General features: G+C 42.7%; 1 protein-coding gene across 7 annotated transcripts in view; it reads left to right on the forward strand.

Annotated features, from left to right (window-relative positions):
- The window catches only part of nfia (nuclear factor I/A), a 212,455-nt gene that overhangs the window by 54,434 nt on the left and 136,204 nt on the right, over positions 1 to 21,817 (forward strand). For 5 of the 7 annotated variants that reach the window (XM_074667590.1, XM_074667589.1, XM_074667596.1 and 2 more), the window contains exon 2: positions 18,961 to 19,489. In XM_074667590.1, coding sequence (XP_074523691.1) covers positions 18,961 to 19,489 — 529 coding nt within the window. Of the gene's footprint in view, positions 1 to 1,477; positions 1,951 to 7,897; positions 8,210 to 18,960; positions 19,490 to 21,817 lie in introns of those variants that run through there. The other 2 variants (XM_074667593.1, XM_074667592.1) reach the window with 2 other exon arrangements.

The following is a 21,817-nucleotide window of genomic DNA, read 5'->3' on the forward strand; positions in this document are numbered from 1 at the left end:
ATTTAAGTAAATTTTAAGTTAAAATAATAATTATAATAATAATAATAATAATAATAATAATAATAATAATAATAATAATAAATTGTAAAACAAAAAATCATTCAGGGTGTGATTTTAGGGTCCATAGAAAGTTGTGAAAGGTAAATAACTTTTAACTTTCAGTTATATTGTTTATTGAAAATCAACCTGGAACAGATTGAGTTTTTGTTTTTCAGCCAACAGAAAAACTGCGTCTGGATAATCCACGAATCATTTAAAAAAAAAGTACATAAAGGTTTTAGATGGACTCAAACAAGGAGTGAGAAGATTTACCGGCCTTCCTTTAGCGTCACTTCACTTCAGCTGTTGTGTTGTAGTTGTAATCCTGACTCGTTCCAGTAGGAGGCGGTGATTCACCTACACCTGAATGCCACCCTATGCATTGTGGGAAACAGTTTGTGAGTTAGACCTTAAAAAAATGGACATCATCTTGTTTGGCTCAAAGTGAAGTCGCCACAAAAACTGCTCCCCCTGGTGGCTGGCCGCAGTATGGGTTAAAAACTCTGTCACCCCATTCATTCTAATGGGGCTGAGGTCAAACTTTAAAAAATAAAAACACCTGGTAGAAATATTTATTTCATCCATTTACCGTAGGAATATGAAAATATTATCAGGCTGTGTTGTGTTCAAGTCCTTTTTTTCTGAAAAGTTTTTTTTTCCATCAGTTATAAGAGGTTAAAAACAGGGTCTGACCTCACGTTTAATGGCGTTTTTTTAGGGAACAGTAAAACATGTCGGAAAGGAGAGAAGAAGTTGAACGTTAGAAAGAAAAAGAAACGTCACAGTTGTTAAGTTGGTTGAGCAACTTATTCTTAAAGTATCTTTTTCATGATTAGAAGCTAAAAGTGGCGTGTCGGTGTCAGGTCAGGCCAGGCCACGACATGCCGTGCCGCCACTCGCACTTTGTGACAGAAAAAAAAGGAAAGTTGCTCTCTAGAAAATGTTTATACATTCCAGCTTTGAACGGCCGAACTTTGGGATTTTTAGCACCATGAATTTAACTTTAAATGCCTCAAACTTGATGCATATTGAGGCTGAAAGCTCTGGAAGCTTCTCTTAATATTTTGTTTAGTTGCTGTTTGAAAAGTCAACATGTTCAGTATTTTTCCTTTTATTCATTTATTTATTTATTTATTTTTTTACTATCATGAATCGACTTGTCATAACTTTAGTGGACCGTTTTTTAGAGTCAGCTGTGTGGAGATCCAGAGTGGATCAGAGCAGACTGAATTGTGGGGGATCACTGCTGCACGCGCCTCTTCTTCTCAAACTCTGGTTCCGTAAAGTCTCGAGCTCAGGTGTCAGCTGCAGAGTTCAGGTGTTCCCGGTCCCGCTGCAGAGCTTCATCCCCCTCCCCTCCAAATATCTGCACCCTCTGCACCCTGCTTCCTCCCCTTCATGCTCACGTGCCCGGTCACCACAGCGCGGAACCGATCACACGTCCACGCGGGGACAGGAGTCATGTGGAGCGGCCATAAATCAGCAGCAGCAGCCGGTGCACCGACTCCCCGGCTCCGCTGAGTTCTCCCGCAGAGCTGCGCGGAGCTGCTGCTGCTGCTGCTGCGGCTTCCACCGAGCCGAACCGGGTCAGAGCGAGCCGAGCCGAGCCGAACCGGGTTTTGTGGATCAAGCAGGAGAGGAAGGGAGGAGGAAACAAACAAACAAACAAACTCGCGCAGAGATTGATGCAACTTTGAGGAGCCCGTGACCCGAGCCGAGCAGAACCCAGCAGACGGAGAGCCGAACCGAACCGAGCCGAACAACGCCTTCTGTCACCTACTGTTTGGATTTTGATTCCTGAAGTTTCTGGAGAACTTTCTGGACACTTTTTATGGTTTTCATCTTAAAGTCAGAGAGACGTCGCTGCTGCCGGGCGAAGTTTCCCACCTGCGCCGTGATCACTCCACGATGGTGAGAAAATATTTACTGACACAAGTTTAAAACAGCTTTAATTAAACTTTATAAACTCTAAAACTTTAAAACACATCACCGTACCGCTGCTTTTATCCTAAATCTATCGATTAAAATCAAAACTTTTCAGCTCCCTCTTCAAATTTGATTTAAAAAATAAAAAAATGAATATAAACTACTGAAAATTAATTATAAATCAATTAATTAAAATAAATTATAATTATTTTTTAAATAATTATTGGAAATTTGGGTGATTTGGCTGCAGTTTTTAAAGCTCTAATTGATCGTCCAATCAGACGAGGCTCTGGTGTTCAAATTCCTCAGCATCGTCCAATCGAAGCGCGGTTGAGGAATCTAGCTGTGACGTAGCTGCTCCTGATTGGCTGGTGAGCAGATTGAGGCGGTGCAAAGGGAAAGAGTCGATAGATCAGCGCTGTAACAAGTGTGTGTGTGGAAAGTCATCTGTTTTGGATTTATCTCTTATAATTGGGCCAAAAATAGATAAATTATATATAATTATCGCTTTCAGCCTCAAATTATTATACTTTTTAACTGGTTTGAATTAAATTTGAAGCTTTTTTAATTTCTTAAAGAGGTTTTATTTTCTGATTTCTCAATAACAGCAACTTGAATTTAATATTTGGCTCCTTAAATCAGTTTTGATAACCTTTTATCTTCATTTCTCACCAACATTTCTCACATATTAAGCCTTTTTGGGCCTGATCTGTATTTTCCCCCTGTTTTTATCAATATAACATTCACACATGATCAATTATAGTGTCACTCGCTGTGATTTGATGCTTTAGATTCAGTTTTATGAGGATATTTCTCTGTATTATTGGTTTAACGTGTGGTTTAAAGACAGTTTATGGCACTTGTAGTGGTTTTGTGCTGATTTGCAGCGTCTGTTGTCATTTTTTATTCAGTTTATTTGACTTTATTAAGCTTTTATGTCCCTTAACATGTGGAAACTGATGCTCTGAATGAATGTGGTGGAGTTTAATATTCAGTAACATCAGTGTGTGTGTGTGTGTGTGTGTGTGTGTGTGTGAGACTCTGAGACTCTCCGTGTGACTTCCTGTGGTTGGATCTCCTCCTGTACCGTCGTTAATGATCCTGCGGGGACGCTCAGACACTGTGTGTCGTCTTTATAGAGACTTTTATAGAAACTTCTTCAGCCTCTCTGTGGACTCGTATCCCTCTGACGTCCCTGCAGACGGTTTAATGGAGACTCTTTGTTTCTCAGGTGTGACTTTAAATCCACTGCATCTCGTCCAGTCTGTGTTTGTGCACACGCTCTCACTCCTGCAGACGTCTCTTAAACACAACGCACTTCCAGATCTCATGCGTTAACTGTATGGAAGCCCATTTAGGACATAAGTTAAATAAAAATGCAAACATGAAACTGAAAAAAGGAAATACATTTTCATTCATTCAGAGAAAGACTGATACAGATTTTTCTGGGCCGATACTAATACCGATTATTTATAGTGAAGGAGGCTGGTATCTAATATTTAAAGCCGATATTAATTTGCAGACAAAGTGAAAATATTGGTGTCAAAATTTTGAACAATGCGAACGCCAACACTAAACTTTATTCAAAAACCTTTAAGCACAATTTTATCAAACAGCTCCCAGGCTCAGCAGCATGTTTTAACCCTAAATTAACACTTAAAAAAATAAATAGCCAAAGTTTTCTACAGTAAATAAAGTTTTCCAAAATTTCAATGCAACTGCAAGAAGTGTAATAACTGCACTGCTGATTGGCTGTTTCCCAAACCATGGCTCTGCGTGTAACCAATCAGATGGTGCTGTGGGTGGGACAGTGCTGGGGACTGAGAAGTGACTCATCAGAGCCGCAACAACGCAGTTTTTCATTTGTTTCTTATCGGCCGTTTAAAAGAAAGGCCGATGCCGATATGCTTCAAAATGCCAAATATCAGCCCTGATAATCGGCCCGGCTGATATTTGGTCTATCCCTAATTTTATCAATAAACAAATAAATAATTTTTAACACATAAACACAAAAAAGTACCATAAATTGGTACCGTTTAGTAGAGCTGGGCCGATACCCTTTTTTACATTCCGATATATCAAAATTTAATTGTGCCGATACCTGATCCATACCGATACTGTAGGCAACATAGTAAAACATACAACAAACAAAACATTCTCAATTTCAAGCCATTATTAAAAAGTGTTGCAACAACCTGAGAGCAACATGTGATGGCATGGTATGTAGAGATTCACCAAACCAACTTTTCTTGTTCCCATACCGATACTGATCTGATTCCAGTGTTAATGATAACCTGTATGCCCTACTGTGGGATAAGACTGGTAATGTTTTGGGTAAAAGGCACAAAATGAGTAGATGGAAAAACTGAAGTAAATATTTCTTTAAACTATAGAATATTGAAATGTTTAGCACTTTTTTGGTCAAAACAAAGCTACAGAATGTACAGAAACTTTTAGACTGGGAACATTTTAAAGCAAGCAGCCAAGAGCGCCAGTGAAAAAAGACATGGAGCTGTTTGCCTGGATCGGCACTATGGATTGTAAAAAACATGAAGGTAGTCTCGACGTCACCCGTCTGTTTCTGAAACAGAAAACGAAGCAGATCGGCTACAGCGGCCATATTGGTAGTGGCAAGGGCTTTGTGTACAGCCATAGGGCTCCTGTCGGTCACGTGACCCTCAGCTGTGCCTCTTATTGGGGGAGCTCGTGATCGTTATATCCTCTGAACTGCTGCATTAGAAAAAAAATCACCCCCCGTACAGTGAGTGTCATTATGAAATGTCTGCTTTGAAAACAGCTTTTTGGCTTGATGTGTTTGTGACTTCCTGTTCTTCCGGAGCCAGCCTCAGGCCAACACTCCAGAAACAGCAGATTTTAGCACTTCAGCATCGTCTCATATTCTAAGACCGGAGGTTGCCGCTTGGTTTCTTATCAGCTGTCAGATTTAAAAAAGGCGGATGCCGATATGCTTCAAAATGCCAAATATCGACCCAGATAATTAGTCTATCTCTAATTTTATTATTATTATTAAGTAAATTTGTAATTTTTACCACATAAACACATTGGTACCCTTAAGTTCAGATACTGATGGTCAGGTACCGGACATGGGTACCGTATCGTTTTAAATGTGAAAGGTTCCCATCCCTAGAGGAGTCGTCTTTGAGGACTTCCTGTACTCAAAAGACCAAGATTCCTTGAAAACGGAACATGTTCTTTTGGACGGAGATACCCTAATATACATGACCAAATATTCAGGGTTTTTAAAGGTTTTTAAAAACCAGAATATAAGCACATTCTGGTTTTTAAAGGGTTATTGCTAACATTCAGAGTATGAAAGGGTTAATGACTGTACGTTGGGTTCCCGTTCACTTCATTCAGTGAGCGACAGACATGACAAAAACTGATTAATTAAACCTTTAATTGAACCTTTTAGCTTGATTTCAGCTAATTCACGAGTATCCCACTCTCTATTCAGTTCATTCTGTAATTTGGAAGAAGTCACTGAAATGAACATGAACTGATAAAGGAGTAAAGATTTTTATTGAAGCAATGGAAGTGAAAACACACGTCAACCAGAATCAAAACGTTTAATGGAAAAAAATCAAATTTAGAGAGAATAACAGGAGAATAAATAACCCGTTCCATTATTTTGATTGTTTGATTTATGAGCAGTTTACAAACTGACAGCAGATATAAAAACCACAGATGTGAATAATTAATGATACGGAAATGTATCTTGATAATTTGACTTAATATGATAAAATAAACTCAATGTCATTTTTTTAAACAATAAAATAGAAAAGTTTTTAATCAAATTGTTAAATGTTTAGAATATCTCTATATTGTGATATTGTGGCGTTATCGTAACGTGAAGTTCTTGCCAACTCACCTCTAATGAAAACACATTTTCACCAAACTTAAACTTTAAATGAAATATTTGCTACGACTTTGGTTGATTGTAGTGTCTCATGTACACAGCGCCACCTGCTGTTGAAGATAATGAACAACCAAAGAGTCCACATTTAATTAACGGAAAAAAAAAAAGGTCTTTTCCTGATGTGTTGGTGAGGTTTCATTTCCTCGCCACTCATGGTTCAGTCTGAAAGATGAAAATCAGGTTTTTGACATTTATCTTTGTTAGGACTCAAATCATGTGTCGTTGAATTATGTCCTAACTAGGCTTCCGTACTCCTGGTGACTCTGGTTTCTTCTTCTTTCTGCTCAGCTTGTTGAAGGCAGTGAGGATGCTACCCAGGGGGCGCTGTTCGCTGCCTCAGCTGCAGCGTGACACGGTGACCTGCAGGAAACAGACTCAGAGAGGACACCTCTGCACCGTGCACGAGTTAAACCTGCAGATCCAGTTTTAGAAAGTTAGATTTTCAAAATAAAAGCACCGAGAACGACGCTCCTTCCTGCAGAGGAGCTGAAATGTTTCACAGCGCGGGGAGAAAAATGTTAATTTCTTTTCCAAAATCAGCTCAGAAATTAAAAATAAAGCTGCGTCTGAATGAAAAGTTGTCGTATCTGAAATAAAAATCTGCACAGTTCAGCTTCAGCATCAAGTGAAAAACAAATTCAGAGAAATTAAAAAATCAGATTCTTCTTAAAGTGACAGGAAGTGGATTTTATCTCCATCCTCATCTGAGTAATCCAGCAGCAGGAGACCTCTCCTGTGTGTGTGTGTGTGTGTGAGTGTGTGTGTGTGTGTGTGTGTGTGTGTGCTGAGTGAGTGGATCCTGTCAGACCTCCGAGGATCTCCTGGATCTGCTCCTCTCCCTGTCAGCTCCTCATCGACTCCTTTCTGTCTCTGAAGCGGCTCAGCGGAGACCTGCTCCGGCTTCTTGGAGGTCTAAAGGAGGAGAAAACAACCACAGACTTTAAAACACACTCCTCCTCCTCCTCTTCCTCCTCCTCCTCCTCCTCCTCCTCCTCCTCTTCCTCCTCCTCCTCCTCCTCTTCCTCCTCCTCCTCTTCCTCGTTGTTTCCTGCGCGTCAAACAGAAATCTGCACCTCGTGTGATCCGATCAATGAGGCTCAGTCTGATCAGTTTCATCTGAGAGCGGAGGGATCCCGGAGCTCACACACACTCTTACACACACTCACACACACACTCACACACACACTCTCTCGGAGCAGCGGCATCACCGGGCTCTGGTTGTGAACCGGTGCGCGGAGGATCGATGCCTCCCTCTGATCAATAAGCAGAGTGTGTGATCAGTTTCAGCTCTGCAGGGTCAGTGCGCACAGTCCGCGCGCACACACACACTTTAGCGCACACACACTCACACACACACACACCGACGCAGTCCGGCGGTGGAGCAGCGGAGGTCCCGGCGCTCGGAGCAGCAGCAGACAGGCTGTGGAAGAGGAGCGCAGAGGAGGTGGCGCTCGCTCCTCTCTGCGTCCGGGACAACACACCGACACACACACACACTCACACACTCTCTCTCTCTCTCTCTCTCCCTCTCTCTCTCTCTCGCCGTCTCCTCCTGCTGGAGATAAATTAACGGAAAGCAGCTGTCGGTGCTCTCAGAGGCGAGGCGGCCGTCTGGCAGCTCAGGGATCCTGTGTTCGCCTTTTTCTCCTCCTGCTCTCCTCGGGACTCCGCCGACACGCTGCCGCTGCTCCGCCGCTGCTGCTCCGCCCTCCGTCCCGAGCACCGAGGAGCCGCACCGCCGCACGCCGGACACAGCGCACCGCAGGACGGATCGCCATGCTGCCGTGGTCCGCCGGTCTCCGCGGCTCCCCGCCGGTTTGAAATGCACTTTGTGGACGTGTTGGAGCTCCGCGCCGTCCTCTCCGCCCCCTCCCTGATCCTCCAGCGGGACTTTCTTTGCTCTTGTTGCCGGAGATGTTGCTCGTGTCTGCGCTGAAAGTTGTGCGCGCCCCGGCGGAGGGCCTCTAACAGGTCCGGACAGTCCATGTAACCCGAGGCGGGGTCAAAGTTCAGCGCTGGTTGGAAATGTGAAAGCGAAGGGGGCAAAAGGAGGGCTCGACTTCCCCCCACCCTCTCTGTCTTTCTCTCCTTTTTTCTGTTCTTTCCTTTCTCACACACACGGCGCACACGCACGCGCACACAGGCTGGAGTTACAGTAACCCCCCGCCCCCCCTTCACACACACACACACACACACACACACATACACATACACACACACACACATTCACACACACACACACACACACACACCTCCAGATCTAAGATTAGATCCTCAGATATGTATTCTCCGCTATGCCTGACACAGGTGAGTCCGCTCCTCCAACTTTTACCTTGTGTGCTCGTGCGTGTGTGTGTGCGCGCTCCTATAGCGCCTCTCTGAGGACCGTATGGACTCTATAGCCTGCTCCCTATAGTCTGCAGCTCCTCTGCGCTCCTGCTGCACATGTTGGCTCCAAACTTCCTCTGTTTGAAACTCTTTCTTTGCTGCTGCCGCTGCGCTCGGCTTCAGGAACTTTACGCGCTCGCTTCTCCTCCTTCTCCTCCTCTTTCTCCTCCTCCTGTTGTTGTTTCGTGAAGCGGCGCGCTGAGCCAGCCTCTGCGGGCTGAAGCACACTCTGTCCCGCAGCTCGGGCGGCCGCTCACTCCTCCTGCTCCTCCTCCTGCTCCTGCTTCTTCTTGTTGTTGTTGTTTGAATTTTTCCTCTTGATCCAAATTTGCGTAAAATTCCTGCGCGTAAAGTTTGACGGTTACGCGCGGCTCATTTCTGTTTTCTGTCCTCGCAAACTTTCAAACTGAGGCTCAGCGACGTGAAGTCACTCAGCTGCAGATAAACAGGAGCGTGTGTGTGTGATGGTGTGTGTGACAGTGTGTGTGTCTGAATTTGTCCCTTTTTGGCACATGTCTGATTTTGTGCGTCATTTTCTGAGCTCCTCACGCAGCATCACTCAGACCTGGATCACAGGCTCTGGAGGTTTTCAGCTGCAGGTTTTGGACTCTGAATGCTCTCATTAATGCTGCTGCTGCTGAGGCCTCGCAGGATCCTCAGGCCTGACACAAACCGAGCCTCTGCGGAGGGAACTGAGTGTTTGTGTGAGAGGTGAGCTGAGGTGACAGCAGAACAAAAACACCTCCAACCCGTCCGACCGGCAGCTGATGTCTGCGTTTGTGTAAAATATGATCCCACCTTTAAGTCCAGGTGGATCAGACGGAGGAAGTTTGACCTCCTTTCCTCATTTTTTCCTCTCATTTTTAAATTCAGTCTCCTGTGCCGTGGTGTGTTCAGGGTCAGGGGGTAAATTTGTGTTTCTTTGGAGGCGTGCAAATTAATTTCTTGAAGCTCTGTTTTTATTTTTAAAATCTGAATCAGCTCCTGATTTTATTTAATGTTCCTAAAAGAGAGCCGAGGCCGTAAATAACCTCCGCTTTAATCCGCAGCTCCTCTCTTTTCTCTCATCCCCGTTTCTGAATTCTTCCAGAAAGAATAAAAAAAAGCCGGCGACGTGTCGTGTTGATTTTCTGCTCCCAGCTTCCGTCTGTTTCTGCGTTCAGCGTCTGAAAAACCGAAGCTTTAATCTGATTATCAGGCTCTAAAACCGATAATCAGGAGCTGAACTGTCGCTCCATAAATCTGCTCGGTTAGAAATAAAAAAATATGTTTGAGGGTTTGAAGGAAATGTGTTTTTGTTTGGATGGTTTTTAAAATTTTAGGAGAATCATTTCAGATGATTTAACGTTTGTGATCCTGTCAGGAGGTTTTTATTCCTGCTCAAACACACGAAGCGAGGGGATTAAATTTAAAGATTCATGTTTTTAAATCACGTTAAAAATGCACAGAAAATACCTGCAAACCTGCTCTTTGTCTGCAGGTGGCGCACTAATACGAATCTTTTAATTTGTACGATTTTTACAATTTGTATGAAGCTGATTTTTTTATTTAAGGCTTTAAAAAAACTCCTGTTCTGTGTTTGCTGTGACTCAAATTAATGATTATTCTTCACGTTAAAAATGAAACAAAAATATCCTCAGGTTGCTCTTTGCCCAGCAGGTGGCGCATTAACACGATTTAGTTAATTCGTACGAATCTTAAGATTTTTAACGAAGCTGATGTCTTCATTTTAGGTGTTTAAACGAGCTCCTGTTGTGTTTGCTGCCACTCAAACGTGAGATTTGTCTTCACGTAAAAAAAGCAGAATTATTCGTAAACTTGCTCCACGTTTTCCTGGTCAGCCAGCAGGTGGCGCACAAACAGGAAACCTTTAATTTTTTACTTTTATTACATTTTTTAAAACAGCTGAGACAAACTCCTGTTGATTTTTAAATGTGTGAGTCTTCACATCGAATATGCACCAAGAATATCTCCAGGTTTGCTCGTCAGCCAGCAGGTGGCGCATTAATACGAAACCATAAATTCGTACGAATGTTAAATTCTTAGTGACTGTTTTTTTTTTTTTTTTAGAAAGTGTTAAAACACACTCCTGTTGTGAGTTTGTTTTGAAATTCAGATTTAGAAATATTTGAAAACTGGCTGCAGGTTTGCCCCCCAGCCAGCAGGTGGCGCCTCGATAAGACACTTAAAATTCGTACGTTAACTCATTAATTTAAAGAAGTCATTTTTCATCTTTTTGCTTTTGTTTAAGGCGCTGAGACAAACTCCTTACATGTTTTTCTTCTGACTTAAATTGGAGAATCTTCCTCTTGTAAAAATTCAAAAATATCGTCAGGTTCACTCGTCGGCCAGCAGGTGGCGCATTAATACGAAACCATAAATTTGTTGACTGACTGTTTCTTATTGTTTTGTTGTTTTAAATAGTGATGTGATTTTGTTTTGAAACTCAGATTGAAATTATTCTTCCAAAAATAATTGGACACTGGCCGCAGGTTTATCCGCCATCCAACAGGTGGCGCCTTGATACGACACTCTGAAATTAAAGAACTCGTTTTTTACCTTTTTGCTTTTGTTTATGGCACTGAGACAAAGTGCTTTTGTGTTTTTCTTCTGGCTTTAATTCATAATTCTTTCTCTCGTTAAAATTTTTTTTATATATATATCGTCAGGTATGCCCGTCAGCCAGCAGGTGGCGCTTTAATATGAAATATCTTTTCAGTTTTTACATACATTGTTAGTGATACTTTTGGGTGTTTTTTTTTTTTCTTATGGTGTTTAAACAAACTTCTTTGTGAATTGAATTTGTGATTTAGTTGAAAATCTGGAGCTTGTTTTTTTTATTTTTTTACGTCCTTTTCCTTTTTTTTGTTTTCATTTTTTTAAAATCTTAAACCGATGCTTCTTATTTTTGAGAAAAAAGTGGAGCTTTGCTTGTTTTTTAATTCATTGGGAGAGGAAAACAAGACGTGATAATTAAGAATCCATCAACCAAAAAAAAAATAAAAAATCAGACGATTATTTCAGGGTTTTTTGGTTTGTTTGTTTTTTTTATGGCGTCAATATTTCGTGTGATCCTCCGACAGATTCACGCCGTTTAGAGAGCAGGAAGCCGCGTCCTCTCTGCACGTGCTCCCCTGTGTTAATGCCTCCGTGTGTGTGTGTGTGTGTGTGTGTGTGTGTGTGTGTGTGTGAGGGTCAGATCCTCGTCTGATTGGCTCTCAGGTGTCACTGACTCTGCTGAGATGATATTTGGCAGAACCCTGCTGCGTGTGTGTGTGTGTGTGTGTGTGTGTGTGTGTGTGTGTGTGTGTGTGTGTGTGTGTGTGTGGAGGCCTGGCGGGCGAGCGTTTGAGCCCGGGTGTCACGGCGATAATTCCCTCCGTGTGCGGGCGTGGGCAGCGGGCGGATTAGCGTCACTGCTCCCCTGAACGTGTGTTATTCAGCGGCGTGTTGTCACAGCCGTTTGTTGGAGACTTTACACCCGTCAGCGCGGCGTGGAGCAGAGCGGGGAGCGGGGGACGCCTCCACGCCGCGCTGAAGGAGAGGGACCCTGCTCCTCTCCCTGGTTTCACCTGATTCCTCTGATCTGGAAACAAACACGTCCTGCGCCGCTCGCCGCTCGCCGCTCGCCGCCTCACGCTTTAAGACGAAGACAAACAAATCAGATCCGGAGAGTCTGGCAGGGATTTGTTCCCGCTCCTCTCGCTGAGCGCAGGAGCTGCAGCGCCTCAAAAACAGCCCAAAAACGCCCGAAGCTGGAGATAATTTAATGCTTCCAACTCAAACCAATCGATGCTTCCTGCAGGAAAAGGTCAAATCTTGATTTTTAAGCACGGAGATCGTTTTATTTTAAGACGCTGGCACCGCTCGCTAAAAGAATCAGAAATAAAACGCAGAGATTCAGAAATCTGAGCATGAAGGTGGAAAATTACATCAGACGCAGGAGTTTGAAGCTTGAAACGACTCGTTTCCTTTTCTTAAAGCTGAGAGAAATCATCGTGGTTTAATGATCCGATGTTTCTGTGAAGCTGGGCTGAAAATCTGAGCAAAGACCAATAATCTGCGTCTTCTGAGGCCGGGTCAGGGTCGAGGGTCACAGCGTTCAGGAAGACGCTTCAAAAAGACTCAAAGAGGCAGAAAGTTTTTGTTTCCTGAATCAGAAGAAATGAAGAATTAGATGAGAAGCGATTAATTCCACTTAGAAAACGACTTTTAAAGATCAGAACATGGCGTGTTTTACGTTTCCTGGATGAGAAGAAGCTTCGTTAAAGAAACAATGAATAATCTGAGATTAAAGATCAGATTTTATTCTGTTTCAGGGTCAGACGCAGGTTCTTCTTCTGCAGAAAAATGTTTTAAATCCAGAAAAACTTGAGTTGTTTTTGTGCTTCTTCAATCAGGAGAAAAGCAGAAAGGAAACGATGAATAAACGGACAAAAAGATGCAGATTAAAGATCCGTACGTGAGTTTTTTTAGAATCCTTGAGACGCAAGTTTCCAGTTTCTGAGCTCAAAAACGCCTCAGATATAAGACGTTATCACAGGTGGATTCACTTTTACCCTTTTTGCAAAAATCCGTCCAGTTTGTCTCAGAGTCACAGAGTCAAAAATGTCCGTAAAGTTTCTTAGAAAAGCCGTTTTCTCAGAAGAAGCTGCAGGAAATAAACGGTGAATAACCAGACGTTTTGGGCGTTTATCCTCTCTGCAAAAATCTGTGAAGTCTGCCTCAGAGTCCAGGGGTGAAAAATGTCATTTTAGGGAAAAAGAAAGAAAAGAAAACGTTTAATCTGACTGAAGAGATTAATCTGTAATCTGTGTAAGTGAACCTGTGAATCTTTACTGCTCGTTCCCTGAATCAGACGAAGACGCTAAAATTAAAAAAAGCAGAAACATCAGACGTTTGTTTCCTCCGTAGAAACACGTTGAGTCCGTCACGCCATCCTGGAAAATTTTCTCTGCGCAAAAAGTCTAAAAGCTACAAAAAGTTTTTTGTTTCTCAAAAAATAAGAAGAAAGAAATGAGTGGTTGTGATTTGCTTCAGGAGACAGGCGTGTGATTTTCTGCTCCAACAGATACGTGAGTTTTTGTCTTTGCAAAAGTCTGAGAGTTCAAAAAGTCTTTAACGGAGTCAAAAAAAGACGTTTAAGAGCAAAAACTTTGGTGCTTTTTTTTCTCTTTAATCTGAGGAAGCAGCATGAAAGAGAAGAAAAGAAAAAAAAAGCTGACTATTTTTTCTGTTTTAGGTGTCTGACGTTTTTTTTTTTTTTTTTTTTTTTTTTTCACTCAAACTTTGGCCAAAATTAAGGACGGGAGAAAAAAACTATTAATGTTTGTTCAAAAATCTTTTTTTTTTTTTTTTTTTTTTTTTCCAAAATTAAATCCATTAATTTAATCTTTGTTCATAATCTGGGTTGTAAAGACGTTACCAAGTTTCACCAGCAGGGGGGCGAAATGTTTCTGTTTGACTCATGTGATGTGAATTTTTAGGTAAAAATGGCTCCTGAAGTTTGTAAACATTACACGGTCTGGAGTTGAAAAAGAAAAGTAAAAATCGCGAATATCGGAAATATTAAAGATTCGCAATTCAAATCGAATTGGCACCCAAAAGATCGTAAAAGAATCGAGTCAGGAGAAAAGCGTGTCGTACTAGCTTTAGTGAAAATATTCAATGTGTGGAAAAGTTTAGTGTCTTCCTTTAAATCTGAACAAAAATATCGGAAATTCTGCTGCATGTTTCAAGAAACTTTAAAAAAAAAAATCGGAAAAAATCAAACGTCAGATTTCTTCAGTCGCTCCAAACACATGACAGGATGTTTGTCTCAGCGCTGTTAAGAAACAAAAACCAAACAATAAAAAACAACAAAAAACTGTGTGGTTAGTTAAAAGCTGTGTGGCACAAGTTAACTTTTTGTGTTCATGCGCCCCCTGCTGGCTGGGAGGATTTATTTCACCTGGTGAAGCTTCATCCTGTGATCTGAGTTAAAACACGTCGGGGTTAAATTTGTTTCCTGTGTTTAGCGTCAGGTGGAAGAATAATTCTTAAAAACATCAGATTTTAACGTTCGTGTTTGGTGATTTGTACCGACAAATCGCAGGAAGTCAGGAATTCTCCGGAAACCCTCCGTGAGTCTGACATCACTTCCTGTTTTGGGGGTTTTTGTGGGCCCAGTTTCTCGACACGGACTCAGAAACAGGATTATTCTGTTTGGAGACACATTTCAGAAAAACGTAGAACAAGAAGGATTAACCCCCCCAACACACACACACACACACACACACACACACACACACACACACACACACACACACTCACACACACGCACACACCCCCTGCGGCTCCCAGCGCTCGCTTTGAGCCTGAATATGAGACCGAGTGACTTGTTAAGTGGGATTGTGTTTGTGGCCGACAGACAGAGAGTGTGAAAAGCAGAGTGTGTGTGTGTGTGTGTGTGTGTGTGTGTGTGTGTGTGTGTGTGTGTGTGTGTGTGTGTGTGAGCGGCTCAGGAAGCTGAAACGCTGCACTGGGCTGTGAGGAATGTTGGTATGTGGCTCCAACGAACATCCAGAGCGCCGAGCTGCAGATCCACTGTGGAATGTGTGTGTGTGTGTGTGTGTGTGTGTGTGTGTGTGTGTGTGTGTGTGTGTGTGTGTGTGTGTGTGTGTGTGTGTGTGTGTGTGGAGACGAGGCTGAACACATCATCCGTCCAGCAGTCGTCCTAATAAGAGCCTGAGGGCTCACACACACACACACACACACACGCAGTCGTCCTGCAGAGGTCTGAGCGGCTGCAGGTTTCGGCGTCTCGAGGCGTTTTCTGGAGACGACCCGTTCTCCTGGACCGACTCCAGAAACAAACAATGTGTGTATTCAGAGGCGGCGAGCAGAGCGAGCAGTGCTGTAAAAAAAGACGCTGCAGCTGGCGCTCTGACGCTCTGACGCGCGGCCTGTAGAAACCGTTTCCTCCACGAGCTGCGAGCTCCACGCCGTCTGACGCCACAGACGCATCAAAACTCTCCAACCTGAGCGAGTCTCTGGAAACATCCTCTGACCCCCATCTGGCTCTTTAGTCTCCTCCTGACCCGGGTCCACTAAAGTGTCCTGGTCTCATTGAGTCCCATCAACTTGAGTTAAATGTAGACGACTGAATCAACTTTGATTGATTAAAATAATGACTTTGATTTTCCTCAGAAGAGTCAGGACGTTAAAAACACAGAGAAACAGAAACAGCGAGGAAACATTCATCAACACATGACACTAAAATCACAAACCTATGAAACAACACGTCAAAATATAATAATGATAAAACCAAACAATTCAAAAATAAACAAAAAACACAAAACAACACGACAAATTTATAAAATACACAACACCAGGAACCTTAGTTCAGACAAATCATCACAAAACTCAGAGAGAAAAAATGAAACATCACTGAAAAACACGACACTATAAAAACTCAACTCTACGGACAAACACGACACCACGAAAAAAAACGACACTACGAAAAACAAGACAATATGAAAAACACGAGACTACGAAAAACAAGACACTACGAAAAAAAAAAAAACACTGCAAAAATTGCAAGACTGCGAAAAAACACAACAATACAAAAACTCAACACTACCAAAAAATCATTGGACTAAAAAAAACACGACAGTTCAAAACACAGTATATAACGAAAAATACGGGACTGCAAAAAAACAAAACACTATAAAAAACACCACATTACGAAAAACACCACATTACGAAAAACAAGACACTACGAAAAACAAGACACTACGAAAAACACCACATTACGAAAAACAAGACACTACGAAAAACAAGACACTAGGAAAACACCACATTACGAAAAACACCACATTACGAAAAACACCACATTACGAAAAACAAGACACTACGAAAAACAAGACACTACGAAAAACACCACATTACGAAAAACACCACATTACGAAAAACAAGACACTACGAAAAACACCACATTACGAAAAACACCACATTACGAAAAACAAGACACTACGAAAAACATGACACTAGGAAAACACCACACTACGAAAAACACGACACTATGGAAAAACAAGACACTGCAAAAAATGCAACAATGGGAAAAACCACAAACTCGACACTACCAAAAAATCATTGGACTACAAAAAACAAGACACTTCAAAACACATAATATAACGAAAAATACAGGACTGCAAAAAAACACAACACTATAAAAAACAATGACACTACGAAAAAACACAGCACTATGAAAACAAAACACTAAAAAAACAATACACTAAGAAACACGCAATACAACGAAAAAGCAGGACTGCAAAAAAAACGACACTACAGAAAAACACAGCGCTATGAAAAACCATGACTCTTTGAAAAACACAACCCTCCAAAAACATGACACTAAAAAAAAAAACAGGACACTACGAAAAACGACACTACGGAACACACTGGACTATGAAAACCATGATACTACAAAAAACCCAACACCTTTAAAAAATGACACTATAAAAAACAAAACTCAAGAAAAAGTCGGCACTAAGGAAAAACAAGATCCTACAGAAAACACGAAACTATGGAAATACAAGACGCTAGAAAAACATTAAAGTACAAAAACCATGACTCTACCAAAAACGCAACACTACAGAGATAGAAGACACTATGAAAAACAAGATCCTACAGAAAACACTAAACTACGGAAAAACAAGACACTACGAAATACTCGACACTGTGACAAATCATTGGTCTACCCTCCAAAAACATGACACTAGGACTATGAAAAACACGACACTACGAAAAAACACAATACTACGAAAAAACCAGGACTGCAAAAAAAACATTACTACAGAAAAACACAGCGCTATGAAAAACCATGACACTATGAAAAACACAACCCTCCAAAAACACGATACTGATAAAAAATACAGGACTACAAAAAACATTACACTAAAAAAAAAACCCAAGACACTACGAAAAACTTGACACCAACGACACTACAGAACACAAAGGACTATGAAAACCGTGATACCAGAAAAAACACAACATCTCTAAAAACATGACACTACGAAAAACACGATAGTTTCAGTTCCTGACACTTGACCCTCCAAAAACACGGCCTAATGAAACACACGACACTCCAGAAAACTCGACAACATGACACATTGCTCCAAACATTTTGTCTCTACCAAAGATTTTTTAACACATTTCCCCAAAAACACGACAGAATGAGACGCGCCTCGCTACGTTTCTACGCTTAGAAAACTTTCACGTTTTACCGAAACAATTTGTCTTTTGGGGAAATCAACGGATACATTAATGATTTTTAATCTGTAGATTTTAGCAGACGATTAAAAACACGGAGACGACGACATCGTCAGCGTACGACAGAAGCTTCAACGACGCGGTCGTCTTTCTTTTACGATAACACTCCTGCTGCAGATTTAACCCCAGAGATCGGCTTCTTACCGAGTCGCTTCTGTTTCTGATTCAGTCATTTTTTCAACACGACTTTAAAGATTTAGAGATCGACCGTCTCAAACGAAGCCACAAGAATCAGCTAACGTTTTAGCTAACGTTTAAACATTTTTCACGTCCATGTTTTTATCGCACTTTGAGGAGAGGACGTTTGTCGGTGTTTTTACAGAGTTTCAGTTTTTCAGGAGGAATCAGCAAAATGAGGATTATCTGCTGAGAAAGTTTGTGGCCCAGAGAGGAGGTTTTTAGCTCTGTGTGTGTGTGTGTGTGTGTGTGTGTGTGTGTGTGTGTGTGTGTGTGTGTGTGTGTGTGTGTAGTATCCACATGCCACCTCAGTCGGAGATTTGCACGTATCAAGATGTGTGTGAGCCGCTTTGATCTATGAATAGTCGAGTGTTTTTTTCAATACGTGGCTCAGAAGGAGGAGGAGGAGGAGGAGGAGGAGGAGGCGACTCCAGCCTCCCCTCCTCCCCCGTGTCTCCCCCTCCTCCCTCCCTCCCTCGTCGGGCTCTGGACCCTCTGAGGAGTTTTATCCAAATAAGAAAATTTCCAGGAAGATGTTTTCTGTCTGCGTTCCTCCTCACTCCCTCATTTCCTCGTTCCCTCGTTTCCTCTTTTCCTCTCTCCTCTCTCCTCTCTCCTCGCTGATGAAACTGTTTTTCTTCTCCTCTCGTCTGCGTTTGGACAAACAAACTGAAATGACAGGTTTCCTCTGACGGCGTGCGAGGCCTCAGAGCGAGAGGAGGAGCAGACTCTCCTGGTCTCCTCGCCAGATTCAGACGCGTCAAACGATTTGATCCAAACGTGATTTTAAACGTCGTTTCTCCTCGTTAGGAGACGCAGATTCAGCGTCTGTTTTTTCTGTGCCCAGATTAAAGAAAGACGCTTTAAACCGCCGTCACAGATCGATCAAAAAACGGAGTGGCGAGCGCTTGAGTCAGACAGGAAGTGAAGAGTTTGTTTTTTTTCTTGTTCGTTACTGTTTCCTTGTTCCCTTCTTTCCTTCCCTTTGCTGCTTGGTTTCCTCTTTCCTCACCTTTCCTTCCTTGCATGCTCGTCTCCTCCGTCCTTGCTTCCTTTCTGTTGGGATCGTTTGCTGATGAAATGTTTTCTCAGATGTTGATGATGAGTTGAAAGGTGTGCACAGCTTGCTCCTCCTCACTCTGCTCCTCTTCCTCCTCCTCCTCCTCCTCCTCCTCCTGCAGGATGAATTCCATCCTTTCATCGAAGCCCTGCTGCCGCACGTCCGGGCCTTCGCCTACACCTGGTTCAACCTGCAGGCCCGTAAGAGGAAGTACTTCAAGAAGCACGAGAAGCGCATGTCCAAGGAGGAGGAGCGCGCCGTGAAGGACGAGCTGCTCAGCGAGAAGCCCGAGGTCAAGCAGAAGTGGGCGTCGCGCCTCCTCGCCAAACTGCGCAAGGACATCCGGCCCGAGTTCAGGGAGGACTTTGTGCTGACGGTGACGGGGAAGAAGGCGCCGTGCTGCGTGCTCTCCAACCCCGACCAGAAGGGCAAGATGCGGAGGATCGACTGCCTGCGCCAGGCGGACAAAGTGTGGCGCCTGGACCTGGTCATGGTGATTTTATTCAAAGGGATTCCTCTCGAAAGTACTGACGGCGAGAGGCTGGTAAAGTCTCCCCAGTGTTCGAACCCCACGCTGTGCGTGCAGCCGCACCACATCGGAGTTTCTGTCAAGGAGCTGGATCTGTACCTGGCCTACTTCGTGCATGCAGGTCAGTCTCCTCCTCTTCCTCCTCTTCCTCTGTCAGTGTGTGTGTGTGAGGCTGAGCGGCTGCGTGTGACGCTCCTGCTGAGTGTCAGCTCTCTGGTTTGTGGTCGATCAAAGGTCAAAGGTCATCCTCAGAGCGTTTCCTTCAGGCTGACCTCAGACCAGAGTTTCTGTTTCATGGTTTCGTGCGTTTGCTGTTTTGGCTCCAGCGTTTCTGACGAAGCAGAAACATCGAAGGAACAAAAGAAAGTTTTGGTCTTTCTGTCTGAATCTGAGCTCTTTGTTGTTTGCTGTGTGGTTACCGTGGCGACAGGATCGCCATCTTGACGTGCTAACACCTTAAAGCTGAGACAGAGGGATGATGATCTTTGTTTTCTTTTCATTCAGAAACCAAACAGACTTTTTCTGCTCTTTAAAAAAAAAAAAAAACAAGGTGTAATACTCATCGTTTCCACTAGGGGGAGAAATTCCCGTACAGATGTAAGAATAAACAAATATTATCTGTCATGTTTTAGTTGTCGTGCCTGAACTACAAAAGCTTTTGGAAAGTTTTGGGCAGTTAGTCCTCGACTGATGCAGGAAAAAGTTCGGCAAATCACGAATTCTGTTAGCATCACGGTTTTGCTTCTTCTCCACAGGGGGCGTGTTTGAAGCGTAGCCTTATTCCTTAACTTTTTGTGCTTTTATTGTTTATGTAAAGTTTCATTTTCGCAGGTTTAAATGTGTCTTTATCCATAAAGTTGTTCTACTTTGTTGTGCTGTTACCTTTAGCCTTAGCTAACAGAGCTAATAGCCCTACTTAGCTAGTCATGAACCAGTGATGTGTGTCTGTTTTGTAGTTTTTAACAATTACATCCCTCTTTAATGAGTATTTCTTCTTGATACCATTGTTTAAAGAGTGAGTTTTTGTTGTTTTATTGTGAAATTTAGCGGATGTAGCACAATGTTTTCGTAATTTACTTCCTGTCCAGATCAGATAGTTTGATACGTGCTGCTATCGTTAGCTTTGACACAACAACAAGGTTACATGGCACTTACAAAACTGGCATTCAGTGTGACATTTCATTATATGTCATGCCCCCTTGTGGAAATCTAGCGCTATGCTAACAGCTCAAAAATGTCAAATAGCTAGCGCTGGGATTTTACAAATTTTGCTTTATCTTTAGCTTTAAACACCAAACACTCGTAACGTGCTTATTTCCTGCGCTAGCTTCAGGTGACATCTGTGGTTTCAATCCCACGCTACGCTACGCTAGCTAATGTCTCGGCTGATTTGTTGGATCAGGAGGATAAATTTGTCTTTGGTTTCACAGCGAGACGTAAATCAGCTGATTCAGAAAAAAAGTTTGTTTCATTTGTTAAAAAATAAACTCGTCGGTGACGTTCGGAGGAACTGAGCGTCAGCCTCGAGCTGCGTGAACACGTTAGCGTTTCCACGTAGCGTCCGTTTCCTCCTGGCTGGTTTATCAGACGCCGTCTCTGAGCTGAACCTGTTATCAGCAGCAGACAGGCGGCGTTTCCATCAGCGGTCACTGAAGGAGCAGCTCCTCCTCGCTCCTCCTCACACCTCCTCCCGCCCTGCGAGCCGCTCGCTGGCACACCTGAGGAAGAGAAAGAAAAACACAATTATCTCTGGAGCGATTGCTCAGCACGTTTCCTGATTTCCGGCTGATTCCTCGGGAAAATAATTTGGCTGGTTTGGATGTTTGAGCGCGCAGCAGCGAGCGGCGGCCGAGGCGTGGAGAGGAGGCGTTTGGCAGACGCTCCTCTTGGCACAAAGCTCGCTCTCAGTTTGTTGGAGTTTCTCTGAAAGACGAAGTGTTTCTCTGAATTTCTGAGACATGAGTTTTAATTTTAGGGTTCCTAAACTAATCAAACTGATCTCTGAGTTTAACTTCAGTCCTGACTTTAAAAAGTTTAAGTCTACCTGTCCCTTTAAGGTGATCTCTGTCTGCTCCTTGCATCTGTTTCAGTATCAGTTGTTTTGAGGTACCTGGGGCTGCTTTAAAGGTTTATTACCAGTCTTAAAGAAACAACAACGTGTGTCTCAGGGTTCCCGCGGATCCTTGAAAAGTCTTAAAAGGCATTGAATTCATGATTCTAAAAATAAGGCCTGAATTGGCATTAAAATGTCTTAAATCCAGTTTTCAAAAGTCTTAAAAATTTAACCACATTTATACGATTTATGTTAGATTGAACTAAAAAAATATTTCGCAAAATGTATCTGTTTTTCAAAAAGAATTCACTGATTTATTGTCATGGCAACATCGTGTAATCACAAAAGCAGAACTAACAAATCAGTGATGTGGCTGCACCAGGATCTTTCAGAGCA

This window comes from Halichoeres trimaculatus, unplaced genomic scaffold (genome assembly GCF_033239565.1).
Source record: "Halichoeres trimaculatus isolate MK-OKI-2021-1 unplaced genomic scaffold, fHalTri1.1 fHalTri1_scaffold_4, whole genome shotgun sequence".
Lineage (NCBI taxonomy): Eukaryota > Metazoa > Chordata > Actinopteri > Labriformes > Labridae > Halichoeres > Halichoeres trimaculatus.